This window comes from Ambystoma mexicanum, chromosome 11 (genome assembly GCF_040938575.1).
Source record: "Ambystoma mexicanum isolate Mex_15411 chromosome 11, UKY_AmexF1_1, whole genome shotgun sequence".
Classification (NCBI taxonomy): domain Eukaryota; kingdom Metazoa; phylum Chordata; class Amphibia; order Caudata; family Ambystomatidae; genus Ambystoma; species Ambystoma mexicanum.
In genome coordinates, this window is record NC_090934.1 from 987,868,782 (window position 1) to 987,885,559 (window position 16,778).

Sequence of the window (16,778 nt, forward strand, 5' to 3'; positions counted from 1 at the left end):
TGATCATTTCCTACCCGTTTCTGCCCTCCATTTCTTAGGGATACAACTGATTAGATCATGAAAATTAGAGGAATGGCAGGAGTGGAACTCAGCCCCCACCACTCATATTTCAATTAAGTCACCTCCTTTATAATGAAACGAGTCTCCAGGAGCAATTGATGTCATGCCCCATAGCTCCTGGACTGCTCCAAGTAATGGGTCGAGCAGCCAATATTCTACAAAAAAATATTACCTGCACTAGAGCATGTTCGTGGCTCCCTGTGTTCAGGCTTCATGAGTATTTTAACAGCCGATATTCCCCGGAACGTGACAACGTTCCAAGAGTTCCCCTATTTCTGCACCTGTCTCACTTGTGTGGTCTCTGCACTCAGATCATCCCCGCCCAGAGCCCACCATATTGTTTGTGATTGTGCAGATGCATTTGAGTGTGCATTGAGCATTGCTGTAGCCCTTTAACATTTAAGGGCACATGTGCACAGTTCAGTGAGCTGCTTCTATGAGATACTAATTTTACTTTATTCAGTTTCAATTGCCCCATTGCTCTGTGGCAGCACGCAGATTCCCAGGAGTCATTTGTCATGTATCTTCCCATAGGTTGTAGGTCCTGGAAGTGGCATAAGTAGGGGCATCAAGAACAGGCACCAGATGAAAAGTGTAAAGGCAGGAGCTTATGAAGCAATCCCATAGAGGCCATGCAATACACAAATATTAATAGCAAGAAAATAATCATGGTAAATAACACAATTATCAAACAGCAGGACTGTGATAAATAAATACTAACATAACGTTAGCCACCTAAAATCATTGGTTCATTATATTAATCTAAAACGTCATCACCTTTAACATCAAATTGCGCGATTAATCATGGACAAACATAAAATAAGGTGTAGAGGCATTACCAATGAGGATTCTTCCTATTTTACATATTTACCTCAAACAGTACAGCCAATGGGCCTCATTACGAGTATTGCGGTGCAGGAAAAAAGTGGAGGTAATTCTGTTACCTCCATTATTGCAGCACCTCCAAACTACAAGTTTTGGGGGTAAAGTGGAGGAACTACCTCCTATTACTTAAACCTCATAAACGTGCAGGTAAAATTCACATTGAAGTCAACAATTATTTTCTGTCTTTATGTATTGTGGCTGTTTTGACACTTTCGACAATAAATCTGTACACTGTAACATATGCACTTACATGTTACTCCGGTCACTGGATCTGATGTCTCATTGTACGGGCCACTGGCTGTTGTGATTGTGACAGTGTATTCCCTTCCAGGGAGCAAGCTTGTGAAAGTAACAGGCTGCGCAGTTGTGCTGTTCTGGGTTTGGTTGACGGCTCCTTGAATGGCGATAGTATATAGTTCCACAATTCCAGGGGGTTGGTTCCAGCTGATCTGCAAGGAACTTGTTGAGTGATTGTTTATGACAGTAATATTTCCAGGTGGTATCCGTTCAGGCCCTAAGGAGGAAAAGGTCAGATGTCTTAATAAACTCTAAATTGGTGGAGCATTGAGACACAAATCATAATAGATATCAAAGATGTATCAGGAACTGCATTTGGGGTCACCGGGATATGCCTGGCAACTCCCTAGGAACCCACAGGCACTGCCTTGCAATTCCTGGTTTGGCATCCCAGAGAGGAAGTCTGGCCTACCTGACCTCACCAGCTGTTGAATACATGGGTAACAGGGTACCCCTGAGGTTAGAGCAACTTGAGGCTGATTGACCAGGTCCAGGGGGAGAATAACTGGACCAACAATGTATAGGCATGTGCATGAGGATCAGGCAGTAACAAAGTAAACTACACTAGATATTGCTCTGTATACTGTCTGGAACGAAAGAAGGAGGAGTAGCCATAAGTGTCAGAGGGCATAGGTCGACAAATTAAGAACGCTTTGTGCTTCGGTCAATAAATACATTGTTGTCGCTGTCTACCAATTTCTCTTAATGCCTGGAGTAAGGAATGCATGTTTGATTATATCTTAGTGAATACTGGATGTCATCAATGAAATGTGCACATAACAGAAGAGTATATGATTTTAAACTGCAGTGGGAGCTCATAGAAGCACCACATAGTTTTGGATGCATATAATATAATGGCAGCACTGGTACATGTGTGAATGCACCTTACAAGTGATTTTAACTAAAGGAAGGATAGGTGCTGGCAATGAGTCCATTCAGTTAAATAAAATATGTTTTCTCTGCCTTGTGATAGGCAAAAATATTTCATTCTTGTAGCTTTACATTCCAATCCAAGTCAGTATTTGTTTCACACTTATCCATATTGTTTAGCGATCATCAGGGTTCTTGGAATATGAAGGTGACATAGATGACACAAGCAAATTAAACTAATATCAGTTTAAATAAATAAAAATATTCAGTGCATTCCATTGTAGGTAATGTGAAAGCACTTTCTTTAAAAAAAAGATAGAGGTGTCTTTGGTAAACAGAAAATAGAGAAAGAATCACTATGTGCTTAAGAATTGAAACCTTAATTGGAGGCACATATATTGAAAGAATCAGATTCAATTAATCCGCATCCCTTGTGGAGAGCGAGAGCCGCCGCCCATCTGTATGCTGAAACCTGCATGCACATGCATACTCATTTTTTATTTTATTATTAATGTGATATAGTCTATAAATAGACTTTACACATGACACATACATTTACAGTATAAAATAATTTCACAGTACACAAATAAACATAATATTTACAATAAGTAAAAAGAAACCCAAATAACTACATTTTCATGTTTCCCAATACATATCTTCAAAATAGGCAACAATGCACCCAGAACAAATCATACTTAAACATATGTAAGATTCACTCACTCAGATTGAAGAAAACAGAAGAAATGTAAGATCTTAACTTTTCAATAACCAGTGGCTAACAGCTAATATTCATTGCTTCCACGTACAATAAAAATGTAAGGCCTTCTGCCCTCAAATTAATTCAACTTACACAAGGAAATCAATTCAAATAGATATTTCCAGTAAACTCTCAATCAATAACCATACATTGTACATAGCCAGAAAAAGATTGATTATGTTGAGTTAATACTGCTACGCCAGAAGGCTAATTCTGCTATGTACTCACTATTATGGACACATTTACCATAGTGGGTCAAATATGTTGTTAATAATTTAGGACAGTTCATTATTAACAACAAATTATTATTATTATTATTATTATTATTATTATTATTATTATTATTATTATTATTATTATTAAAATATGTTTGCCTGTTTCTGCTATTGAACGGTTCTTACATAGTCTGCAATAGCGTTCCCAAGAAGGAATCTGATTTACTGGGCCTGTGTTAGCCAGCACCGGAAGATGATTCACCCTAAGCAGCAAAATGAAACGCCTTACTCACACTGCCGGACATAAATTAAGGTAGAACTGCAGTTTGTTATATGTATATAACATATACGTAACAAAATTATATTTCTTAAGCTTTTCCAAGTGAGCATAATTCTCAAGCCAATCACCCAAGTCTGCTTTTTTTGTAGTGCCATTCTTGACCTGTGAGTAAACTCCCCATCGCGAGTATGCCATCCAATTTCTTTCAGGCATATATCGACCTTAGCTCTCAGAAGTGATTTCCCGGTCTGTCTAATAATTCCTTTCCTCATGGTGTCAATTAAGTTGCCAGAGTTACTCAACATTAGAAGATACAATTCAGTCCTTTTCTTGAGAACCTGCAATTTTAATGAAGTCAAACCTAATCTTAATAACGGCCATTGGTATGCATGTTGGGAAACCAAGAATCTTTTTCCAATATTTACCTTCCACAACCTGCAGCCAAGTTAGGTTCGTTGTAGGGTTTCAACACCATAGGTCATCATCGGGGCTAAAACCTGTTGGTACAGCAAACGCGCAGCCCAGACCGTAAAACCGCCATGGGAGATGGTGAAACGGTACACCATTGCGGAAATTTGGCAGCCCTAATCATTCTCGTCTGCTTGCATTGGGGGTAGTCCCCGTTTGTTTCAAATTCGATTCCCAGGTATCTATAATTCGGGGTGTATAAAATCTCCAGCTCCTGAATCTTAAGGCCAGTACGTGCTACTTTTCTGGCCGTAAACAGCATCGCTTGGGTTTTCTGCAGATTCATTATTAAATCATTGCTTTTTGCGTATAGCCATAGAGCTGCCGCTGATCTCCACAGGCCACTCAGAGTGTGGTCTAATATCACTAAGCTGTCTGCATAGGCAAGGACTGGGCAGTGTTTGCCACCAATTTTAGGGGGGCAGTTGTGGGCCTTTTCGTTTGCAGCCGGTAGATCATATGTAAATTGATTATATAGAGTCGGGGCCGTAATACAGCCTTGCTTGACTCCTCTATTTTGTTCGATTTGAGTGGTCATATTCCCTTGATGTTCCAATTTCAAGGAGACTGTGTTGTTTTGATGAAGAAGCCTAAGATAATACAACAGGCCTTGTGGGCAGCCGAGAGATTCTAATTTGGTCCATAGAATGTCTCTACGGACCAAATCAAAAGCTGCCTTAAAGTCTATGTATAACACATGCAAGGGAGGATTATCCTTATTCCTGGCTCCCGTGCGTAAGGTATCTAAAATGATTAAATTATGTGTCGTGGAGTAGCCCCTCTTAAAGCCACTTGGAAAACAATTGAGTATATTTTCCTTGTCCACCCATTTGTGTAATTTATCAAGTATTAAACCCGCAAAGAGTTTCCCAGTGCAATCCAACATCGATAACAATCTGTAATTGCTAGGGTCGCTCTTATCACCCTTCTTATGCACAGGTATAAGTGTAGCCGTTTGCCAAGAGCAGGGTATTCTACCTTCCAGCATAATTTTTTCAAAGAGAATCTTTAGCAGCTCGGCCCAATTTCAATTAGCGTAGCAACCGTTACTGTAAACGGGGGCCTAGATGAAACATGTTTTCGGCCACCATTATCTTGATGTTGCTAGGCAAATTACAATCACTCAGGAATCTTTCCCATATAGGGGCACCAATAGGATTAAGGGTTGAGTTTGTCCTATTGCCTCTTACTTCTCCCAAGAGTGCCCAGATGTTACGAGAATTCTTGATACATAGTAACCATATGGTCTCTTGCCATTGTTTTAATTAAGATATTTTCTTTGTCTTAACCACGACTGAAACTTACCCTTGAGCGTTTTACAAACAGAAAGAAAGCATTTGATCGACACAGATGTTTTCCTTGCCTTCCTTATTTCTGCTCTGAGCTGCCTTTTAGCATCTCTAACTTCTCAGACAAAAGGGTTTCTATTGGGCGGACCTATCACCGCTCCTCCCTTACCAGTTGTGGCATGCTCACCAGCAAGTGTAGAAATCCAATGTTCAATATGATCTATAGACATAACCTGAAATCGGCTGGTATCCCTATACTGGTCTTGTGACAGAGTAGCTACCACTTTGGCTATGTTTTTCTCTGACCAGGAGGTCCTAGTTGCAGCATGATTTACCCTTAGGTCCCCCATAGATTTGACAGCGTGATTTAACTCATCAGCACACAGTTAACCCAAGTGAGGCATGATCGCTCCAGCTGTTTTTGGCAACCTTCATATCCTTCACCCGGCTAGCAATGTCTGCAGTCACAAATATATAGCCCAAGATACTCTTTGAGCCACCACTTTCCCAAGTTGGTTGACCGGGAAAATCATTAGTTGTTCTTCCATTAATCATCTCCATGTCCCATAGTTCAAAAAAGCTCAGCCAATATTGTCCTTCGGGGTCAACTTTCTTTAAGGACATTACACTCTTAGATCTTACATTTGGATTACTCATAGCCCCCACATCTCCAGACATACAACCATTTAAGTCCCCAACAATCATTACAGATTTATTCTGCTGATTGAAAGTCCAATTGATCAAAATGTCATGAAGAGACTCTTGAATAGTAATTGTTTGAGCATCCCCAGGAGGATTATACAGACTTATCAAGAACATTTTCTCATCCTTATTCTCGATGCAAATAACCAATTCAATCGCAATCACAAAGTTATCGGTTTTAGTTTCTATGCGGCGTCATTTAACGTTATGCTGAATTCCCACTATTAATCCCCCAAACGGTCTTCCCTTTTCACCTTTTTTACCAAGGGATTGAAACACTGTTGTCGGGGTGATCTCCCGGGGGCCGGCAGAGCCGTCCGCGGACCTCCGGTGCTGGGGAGGCCCCATCTCCTCCCGCGTCCCAAAAGGAGTATGAGACACACACAAGAGCAAAGTAATTACTGCTGTTTATTATAGTAACGGCAGGGATTGTTCTCGGCCCGTATGCATCCAGGGAGACGCTCTCACTGTGAGTGGGGCTCGCAGGCCCTTTTTACCATAGTATGACGCGCTACTTGCGTCACCTGGGAAAAGTTATCACAAAACCTAACGCCACGTCACCTGGGAAAAGTTATCACAAAACCTAACGCCACTTCGGGTTGGTTCCCCGAGTGGTAGGGTTAGTATAGTTACCTATAGGAGGGAATATTAGTGGATAAGGACGGGTCAGGTGGAACACTTGGGCTGTCCCTAACAATTGCTACAACAAATTGGTTACAAGGGGACACTTGGTGATTGGCTAACAAAAATGGCGTCAGTAGTGAGCCCCTCGTATTCTGATTGGTTCCCTCGCGAGCCCCCAAGCCTGGGACCAGCGCCGTTCCCAGCTCGCGATTGTACCTGGTGCTGGCAACAATGTGTAACTATGTGTTAGTGGTGGACAATGGACAGGTCCTGCTAGTGGCTGATGATCATGCCTTTCCCATCGCTGTAGGTGTCCAACTTGTTGCTTTGTTGTTGCATCCTGTGTTCCAGACGTGGGACACCAGCGACTTTCTGTCTCGTGAGCTTGGCACCTTGTCAGTTCGGCTTGGTCACGTGTGGAGAGACCGTAGCTGGAGCAGAATTATGAGCATTTGATTTGGATTTTGGCTCTGAGGGGTGCTTGGCGGTGACAGGTGGAACGCGGCATGTGGGTTGCAACATTGCAGCCTTGGCCGTGGGCTCTTGTTGGAGCTCGTTCTGCGTGGTCAGTACTTTGCTTTTCTTCTTGGGAGGATTTTCGTCAGTGAGGCTTCTGCCTAGGGACTCTTGTTTGTGGCCTACTCAGGCCTAGTTTCCTAGTTTCTGGGTGGCGGTACATAATCCATAATATGGGGCCACGGGGCGACAGAGTGTCACAAGCAGCATTAGATATATATGGTGGCATCTTCATAGGGATAGGTAGTGAGAAAGCATCTGCAAGCATGCATACCCAAGCTCTTCAGGCGTCTTGCGTTTCTGCGGTGCTGTAGAAGGCCTATGTGAAAAATAACAACGATGTAAGTCCGTGGGTGTGTCAGTCCGTTACGTCATAGCACTGAGTATGTTCTTCGTGTGGGTTGGTGTGTGAGTGACCAGTGTGCATGGTGGCACATGTGTTCTTGTCTGTTGGCTATGTCATCATGGCATCTCTAACGATGATGGTATTTGTGGCTGTTGTCTAATCGAGTTGGTCCATTAGGCAGGCGTCGGCTTGGCCAGGACGTGCTAGTGGGCAGGCTCCCTGGGCGTGTGGGCCGTGTACACAGGGGACTTGGGAATCTGGTGAGGGGATGAATTGGTCGAACTCCTCTCACGGGGGGTGCTTGGGCCGTGATCCCCTGGGCCATGGTTTGGATGAGAATGGGGGAGGGTGTTTTCCCATTTTCCCACTTCAGTACCCCCTCTGGTCGACCACAAAATTATCTGCTCTCTTCTCTCTGCGTACTCTCCATACCTTTGTTATTCCAGCTAGATGTCCATACCGGTTCACATGGTCTTCAAATGACCAGTACATGTACACACACCCACCACCGGGTTTGCAGTAGACCCACTTTTCAACGTAATTCTTCGGGTTCCTTGGGTTCTCTACCTTCACTGATGGTGGGTCCAAGTCTGCTTCTATTATTTGTTTGCACAACCTCTCTTTCTCCTTTATGATGATATCTGTGTGTTTGTCGTCTTCAGCTGGCAGCAGGGCGTGCATGCCGATCATTTCCATTAATTCATCAGTTGTGCGTGCTGTCCTCGCTTTCCAGAATCGTAGTCCTAACAGGGCGGCCATTCCCAATATTATGCATCCAGCTATTATTTTAAGTCCATCTGACAGCCATGATGGCATCCATGACCACAAGTAGGAAAACCGGCTACCATCTCTCTTTACGCCCTTTGCTTCCTCTTCCATCTTTGCGTGCATCTTGGCAAGTTGTGATACTGCCTCGGTAAGCGTACCGTTGTCTGCATCGTTAGCAGGAATAAATGTGCAACACGAGCTCCCAATTTTTGCACAAACTCCTCCTTCCATTGCTATAAGGAGATCCAACACATATCTATTCCGGAGTGCTACCATTATTACCTCCCTCAATTCTTCTTTTATCGCGTTGACGGTGGAGTTTAATGTCATCATCAGTTCCCATCTTGTAATCTGGAGCCACTTCACATTTGCATATGCCTGCAGTCCTGGATGTATTATAGAGGAAAAGAACATTGCGGCTCTACTAAATAGTCTGTGTGCTGGCAGAATGTCACTGAGAGCTGTTTCTGATCTTCCCCACAGGTAGTTCCCCGTCAGGGGTTCTCCTTGCCTTTTTACTCTGGACAATACTGTTGTGCCGTTCTTTTCCTGTCCTCCTTCATGCGTCACTGATCTTTTCTTCCTTTTATTCCCTTCGTCCATCTTTGGGAAGTTCCCCAAGTTGACATGTTTCTGTGGTACTACTAGGGATGGTACAATTATGTGTACCATAGTGCACAGTCCATTCCAAGATGACGGCAAGCTGTGGTATGCCTCGTCTCCGCAGGCCCAATAGTGGTCCATTAAAACTGCTGTACCGGCACCCTCCTCATTTATCATTACTATTCTTTTGCAGTTGCTGTTCCTTCCAACATGAACATCTCCATTGTGTTGATAACATAGTGTAGGTGCAGTTAGTGGGAGTATTGTTACTGAATCCTCGTCCTTCTCTAGCCATGTTACCAGTCCTGCGCTTTTTATCCATCCGTTGTAACACTTATTGTTCTCTTCATCCATTTTCGCCATAGTTGCTTTTGTCAATGTTACCATATGGCTCCCCACAACCCCATCTGTCCATCCTTCCTTCGTGTACACCTTTCCATATATTACTAGTAGTGGTCTTTCCCAGCACTCTAGTACTCCAGGAACTTCTTTTGCACGCCATTCGCCTAGTAAGTAATTCAGTGTTATTTCCTTTGTTTCCCCTTTGTCTGGTCCATCCATCACATATTGGAGCCCTTGTGTTAGTTGCCAGTAGTTGTTGTACATGGGAAGTGTCTTGATGAAGTTATTTTCATACAGGTATGTGTCCCTTGTCTTCCACTGCATTATTGCCATTCTCCCTTGAAACCGTCCTTTTGTCTGGAACAGGGCCAGGTATATCAGGCACACTACTGATGTTGCAGGTACCTCAGTGGCCACAAATGTTCTGGAGGTGCTCATGGCGTATGGGATCAATGAGCACACATAGCAGTTGTCCTTAGTTGTCCCCTTATCAATTTTGGACATGTGCTGATACCACATGTTGTGTGAGACGTGTGCGGATGCTGCGAGATATGTGTCTACCCCATTGTCATCCATAGGGGTACTATGCTTAACCTTTCTTTTCTCTAGGGTTACTCGTACCACCTGACACCGTACCTGTTGCAGCCGTGGTGGGGGGTAGGTTAGTAGTAGGTGTAGCCATGACATAGGAAGCAAAGTGTGTCTGCCAGACAGTGGCAGCAAGTAGACCAGTGAAAAACAACAAGCCTATAATTTTTATTACAATAGCTAATATCACTGGCATGGTTCTCTTACCTTTGCTGCGGTCCTGCAGCTTTTTACTCTTGATGATATAGATGCCCGCCTGAAAATTTCTAAAAATAAGCATTAATTTTGTTAGTTGTGTTTATTCAAGCTCTCCCTATCATGTAATCGTTTAATGCCCAAGCGAAAAGCTGTTCCCACGCGTACCTTAGTGTCCTATCTCTCAGTGCTCGTGTAGATGGGGGAATGATTGCTCTATGGCCAAAATGAACATGTTGTAATACATACGTATTTTCCTTTTCTTTAGATATTTTGGTCTTTTTATAGCGTATACAAATTGGTGTGACAGTGCTTCAGGGGTATTGTCATCCGTGGGCAGCATTTACCCCTGGGCAAAAGACGTAAGCGTTATTAATTTTTACGTATCTTTATACATAAAACAGTTACCTGCGGTACCTGCATGTGCGAGACAAAAAGAGAAAGAGAACATGTACGTGTCTACACAGTGTGGTGCAAAACTGCAGATATTTTGACAATGTTCTTCATTTAGGGTTTGGCTGGGAGGGGCTTGTTAGGGCAGTGTTTGTTTTATTCTGGGATCTCATGATCATGGGGTGGGCTATGGGCGATTGTCCACTTGTGTCATTGGGGGAGATTGGAGTTTGGGAGATGTCAGTGGCTGTGTTGCCGTTGTCGTTTGTTGCTGTTGGTGCTGTGTTGGCCCTGTCGTCTGCGCAAGGGCAGGTCTGATCTTTGTAGGGCTTGATGTCATGTAAATGCATGCACACGTTCTTGTCACAGAGTTTCACCGCCCTAGGAGTTGTTTTTTCCACCAGGTGGGGCCCGGTGAAACAAGGGCTGTTCCACCGGCGGTTAAAATTTCGCAGGCGGACGTGGTCCCCGTCACCTACTGTTCACTGTGCTGCTTGTTCCTGCTCTTCATTTGCTGTTTCTTCTTGTTGCATGTTCTTCGACCCGCCCCGCGTCTACTCGATCTGTTGAGAGAGAAAGGCGACACTACCAACCAAGGAAGAGACGTAATCGTACATTTCTTCACCAAAGATAGTCTGAGATGCATGACAGTCTGTTATAGCCCTTGATGGTGGTGTCAGTGGGAGTTGCATTTGGCGTCTGGTCACCACCTCGTGGGGTGTGAGGTGGTGATCCGACCCTGGCTGTTTCTTAACTCAAATAGGGCTAAGGGGAGTCAGTATAGCCAGCTTTTCTTGGTTGATTGCTGTATTTTTGCTATCTCTTCTTTTAGGAGGCCGTTGAGGCGTTCACAAACGCCATTCGCCTGTGGGTGGTACGCGCATGCAAACTTGTGCTTAATACCAAGGAGAGCAGTGATGTGTTGGAACATTTCATTGGCAAAGTGTGGGCCATTGTCAGACCGCAACACTTCACACACCCCCCACCTCGGGAACACCTCCCTCACCAGGAATTTTGCTGCTCTGAAGGCATCAGCATGGGAGCATGGACCGGCCTCGATCCACCTTGAAAATGGGCACACTACCACAATCATTCATCTGTATCCTTGACATACATTGATCATGTCAACGTAGTCAATATGGAGGTGGAGGAAGGGTCCTTCCGGCCGGGGTATAATACCTTTGATCACTTGCAGCATGTGACTGGCCGTAAATTGCTGACAAGTGAGACAATTGCTAATGAAGTTTGCAACATGTGAATTTAGCTCGGGACAGAACCACCCCTCTTTTATTCGTACTGCAATCACCTCTTTTCCGGTGTGTCCGGGATGGTGTAGTTGGGCCAGGGCTGTTTTCAATAGTGCCAGGGGCATGTAACAATTAGGTACTCACGAATGTGCGGAAACAACAGAGGTGTAGAATTGGCTCTGAAGTATATAGGTAATTCCCCCAAAGTGTTCAGAGGCCAGAAAACTGGACTCAGTGCACCCCGGGGGCAGTACCCTTGGGAAACCCTTGTGGGGAAGAAAACCCAATTGTGTCTCGTAGTGGATGGTGTCTCCAGAGTAGTTGTGGAAGAACGGTAAGTACTGCAGGCTGAGAGAGGAACGGTTCCAGGAATCCGCTCGGTGAGAAGGAGTCGAGCAGCAACGTAGTGGAAGCCCGAGTACAGCAGGCTGAGGAAGGAACGGAGTCGGAATCCGCTCGGAGGGGAGGAGTCGAGCAGTGACGAGGAATGAAGACCGGTCGTGCTCAATGATGTAGATAAGGAGTAAGGTAAGGGAGGAAACGAGGTAAGAAGTAGCGTAGATAAGAAACCGCACACGAGTGCACGGGGGAGGAAAGCAAGAAGAGTAACCGGGAAAACGGAAGGTAAGGAAAAGGTAGAATAAGTCGAGACGGAGCTCAGATAGAGTGCGCAGCGCGCAGAATAGAGGAGAAGAGGCTTAGAAAAGTCTAAACAGTAGTACAGCAGAAAGTTTAGAAAGGCACCAGCGCAACGGCGAGGTGAAGCGAACAGAAGCGACGCGTCTTGCCAGACCATAGAGAGGAAGATATAGAATGGGCAGACGCGGTCGCCATGTTGGAACAACTAGAACGGTAATCGTAGTGTGGCAATAGCGCTGATAAGCCACCATCTTGAGTTCCATTGTTGGTATCTTGAATGACTCATTCTCCATTTCCGCCAAGCGTGTCGAGCTGAATTCCTGACAGGGCATCACTATTTTGCCTGTATTGTTCTGTCGCCATAATGCGTCTGTGGGAGACATTGTGCATCCTTTTTTGACCCATAGCTCCTTCTCTGCCATGGGTGCTGCTGCCTGTATTTCCATTATTTGATTTTCAGGGATGTGGGTGTACACATCCTTCATCAACATCTGCCTTGCCCCCACCCTCCCCTTATCTTTTTCTCTTTCTGGGGTGGTCCAGATCTCGCCGAAATACGCAGCATGTTTAGCATGTGCGTCTGCTGTTTCATTACCTTTGGAAATGGGATCATCCCCATTTGTGTGGGCCTGACACTTTATCAAGGCTATTTCTTTGGGGTCTTCAATTACTTCAATCAGTTCAATCAGTTCAGCAAGTAGTAGGGCATGTTGCACTGGCGTGCCGTCTGCTCTTCTGAACCCTCTTAATTAATCCAGAAAGTACAGTTGATGTGACGTATGCACTATCACAATATATTGTTACTCTTTTGTCATTGCTTTCTTTCAGTGCTAAAATTAGGGCCACTAATTCTGCAGCTTGGGCAGAGTAGTGTTGTGGTAACTGAACGCATTTCACTGGGACATAGGTCAAATCTTCTGTCAGCCTCACAACTGCTGCTTCTGTTCTGCGTACCCCATCACTCTGGTCAATTGTTGAGGACCCATCAATGTACATTATCTCTCCCCCCTCTAGGGCGTTTTCCTCAACCTTCCTTGTGCTAGAGTAAATGTCAATTGCCTGTGTGCCGTCATGAGTGTAGTTGCCATCTTCTACTACCTCTGCTATAAACCTTGCTGGGTTCACGTTGCTGCACCTCACAATTGTTAACTCTGGCCTGGACAAAATTCCTTCGTACCCTAACGCCCTTTGAGTGGTCAAGGTTGATTTTGGTTTGTTCAGTATTGCAAAAAGGGCATGTTCCACGTACAGTGTGGTTGGGCAGCCCATTGTTATTGAGGATGATTTTTCCACCGCAAAAGCTGCGGCGGCCAAACTCTGTTTGCACGGGAAGTGACCTAACATTACAGGATCCAGGTGGCCGCTATAGAATGCTACTGGTTTGTGTCCCATGCTAGTTTTTTGTGTCAGCACTGCCCTCATTACTGCTGAGCTACAATGTGAAAATGAGATGAAAAATTGTGCTTCGTAATTTGAGGTGGCCAGTACTGGTGCTGTGGATATGGCATGTTTTAGTTCCTGAAATGCCTCTGTCATTCTGTGGTCCACCTCAACTTCTTCTCTCCCCTCTGCGCTTCTCTGAGGGCCTCAATCAGTGGTCCTATATATGAGCTGTAGTCAAAGACCCATGCCATGCAGTAGTTGCATAGGCCAAAAAACTGTTGTAGTTCTCTCACCGTCTGTGGCTGTGGTGTGTTTGTTATGGCTTGTACTTGGCAGTACTGCAGCTTTTCCTTGTCTACCTTGTACTCTTTCTCTGCTAGCACTGTGAGCATTTTGACAGAGTCTTTACTGCACTTCTCTTCTGTGGTACTGCAGATTATGATGTCATCTACATATTGCAGCACCATGCCTTCCATCTCAATATTACCCAAGTCAGTTTGTATCACCCTGTTAAAGATGGATGGTGACTCGTAGTACCCTTGGGGCAGCCTGCTGTGTTTCCATTTTGTGTTGTGAAACTCGTCAAATCTTGTGAGTCAGGGTGCAGGGGTATTGAGAAAAATGTGTTTTTGAGGTCAATCACAGTAAATCGTGATGCCTCTGCTGGTATTCCACATAGTATAGTTGCTGGATTGGCCGCTATAGGGTATTCTGCTTCTACAATGTGATTGAGGGGTCTTAAATCCATGATGAAACGTCAAGACCCTGCCTTAGCCTTGCGCACTGGGTACACGGCAGTGTTGCATGGGAACTCTGATGGTACTTGTATACCTCTGTTTATTAGTGCTGTTATTGTTTCATATATCCCCTCATCTGCCTCCTTTGATAGTGGGTACTGCTTCACTCTTGGCAGCATTGCACCTTTTTTCAACTTTATTTTCACCCCTCCAATGCTTTTGATGCAGTCCACGTCATATGGACTGGTGGTCCATAGAGATGCATGTACTGCTGCCAGATCCTCCTCGTAAAATGGTACAGCAGTAGTGGCTGGTGCCTCTAGTGCCAGAGCCATCTTCTGTGCTACGTCTCTGTATGTCACTGTCACCCAGATGTGAACGCTCATTTCAAGCACCATCTCCCCCTCACCATTATCGTCCGAGAAGAGCTCCTCATCAGATACCTGTGTTAGTGTACCCCTCTGCTAGTGCTATTACTGCTCTCCACGCTCTCCCTTCCCTGTCGTGGGCATGCACTGCAATGTAGTCTGGTGTTGCTACAATGCTCTCAATGCTTAGTGATATCCTTGTCCCTTCCTTCTCACTGGCTGGTATTTCGGGTCTGAAAAGGTAAGCTGCTGGACTCCTCCAACTTTTCCCTTCAATTCCTGGTAGCCATGCTATTGCTATGTCTGTTCCATATTGGAAGAGGTCTCCATCTACTGGTTCTGCTCTGGCTACTGTTTTGCCGCAATAAGCCTGCAGTATTTGTCGTGCTGTGAGCATGTTGATGCCTGGTGTGGAGTATATTATCCCTTTTTCAGCAAAGTATATGGTCATGTTCAATCTGCTCATGATATCTGTACCTAGTATGTTTACTGGTGATTGTTTTGAGTACAGCAGTGGGAGAGACATATCGTGATCTCCTACAGATAAGGAGATGTTATCGGTGAAGGGAACCAACCCTCGAGCCCCAGAGAATCCTTGAGTGTTCATGGCTACGCCTGACAGTTTAAACTTTCCCTCCCTTATGCATGACCTAGTGGCCCCTGTGTCAACTAGGAAGGAAAAAATGTTGTCACCTATCACCACCTGTACGCGTGGTTCGTCCGCAGGATTAGGTTTTACTGATAGGATGGGACACATCAAAGACATCTGTGGGCTGTCCTATTGTGGGTGCAGTGACTGCCCATTCCCCGTGTAAGGGTTGTGACCCAATATTGTCACCCTCCCCAGTTGTGTCTGTGGAGTGTGTGTGTCAGTTGATGATATTGCAGTGTCCTGTATTTGTGTGAGCTGCTGTACTGTTTGGATGTATTGTTGTTGTGCTGTGACTGGCTGTGGTTGTGGTGTGTATGTTTGAATGGGAGGCTGTACTTGCGGTGGTGTTTGCTGTGTTTGTTGCTGCTGTACATGTTGTATTTGCTGCTGTGGTTGTGCTTGTTGGTTCATGGGCGGCTGTGTTGTCTGCTGTTGTGGTAGTGCCCCCACCCCCTGTTGGTAAAATTGTTGTTCCCCATTGTGTCTCTGCTGCCCTTGCCCCCCCCAAACTGCCTGTGCTGGTCTCATTCTGCATGTGCATGACATGTGTTCCACCATTCCACATATCCAGCATGTTGGTGGTTCCCATGCTTGCCATGGGAATCCCTCCGTGTTGTCTTGGTATCCCTGTTGTTGTTGTTGATTGTAACCTCGGATTCCTCCTACTTGTTGTTGTGTGGGTGGGCCATAACCCCTCCTTCTCATTTGTCCACCTCTCCCTCTGTAGTTATTTGAATACCCGTTTCCCATTTGCATGTAACCTCCTCCCGCGTGCGCTGTGTATGGTGGGGGTGGAGGCATCTGTTGTGCTATTACCTGTGTTTGCTGGAATGGTACTGCCTGTGGTTGTGCTGTGTCTTGTGTCACTGTGGCCTGCGTGGGTGCGGGTGCAGTTATCATTGCTCCCTCCATGGCATATTTAGATGACTTTTTCTGAACCAATTTCGCTCCCTGTGCCTTTCTATCTTCCTCCTTTTGTTTCATCTTCTCCTGCCACATCCTACAGTGGTGCACTATTGTCAGTTGTATTTCTGGCCATGCTTTTGCTTCCATCCCCACTAATTTCTTCAACTATCTTTGTACTTGCTCCGAGAGTCCTTGTATTAGTATGTGGTAGAAAATTGCTAGTGTTTTGTCCCACGGTTCCCGCATTTCCAGGCGCCACTTCTCCTGAATCTCCTGGATGTACTCAACAGGATCTTCATTCTCACGCATCTTGCGTGAGGTTATGGCTCCTATGTCTGATGTGTCTGGGTATTGGACCCTCAATGCCTGCCACAGTGCATGTCTGCTGTTGGCGAATGGTGCTCCATCATGTGACGTCTCGTTTATTGTTACCCCTGGGAATCCCGCCCTTTTCCACATGTCATCAGCGGCATCCCCCAGTATGGAAATTAGGAGCCCCTTCACGTCTCCCACCGCTAATGTTTGTTCTGCAGTTTGTTTCTCCATCTCATATATCCACTTTCCGGCTCCTCCACTTAGGGATGGAAGTCTGCATTTTATGTTTTCCTTATCGGCATGTTTCCAGGGGATATATTGTGGTCTGGCTCC

General features: G+C 45.0%; 1 protein-coding gene across 1 annotated transcript in view; it reads right to left on the reverse strand.

Annotated features, from left to right (window-relative positions):
* LOC138505094 (uncharacterized) overlaps window positions 1-16,778 on the reverse strand; it is a 717,078-nt gene that overhangs the window by 372,567 nt on the left and 327,733 nt on the right. Inside the window, exons 29-30 of the mRNA XM_069625408.1 lie at window positions 9,818-9,876; window positions 1,196-1,459 (exon numbers count right to left, since the gene is read on the reverse strand). Coding sequence (XP_069481509.1) covers window positions 1,196-1,459; window positions 9,818-9,876 — 323 coding nt within the window. The remainder of the gene's footprint in view (window positions 1-1,195; window positions 1,460-9,817; window positions 9,877-16,778) is intronic.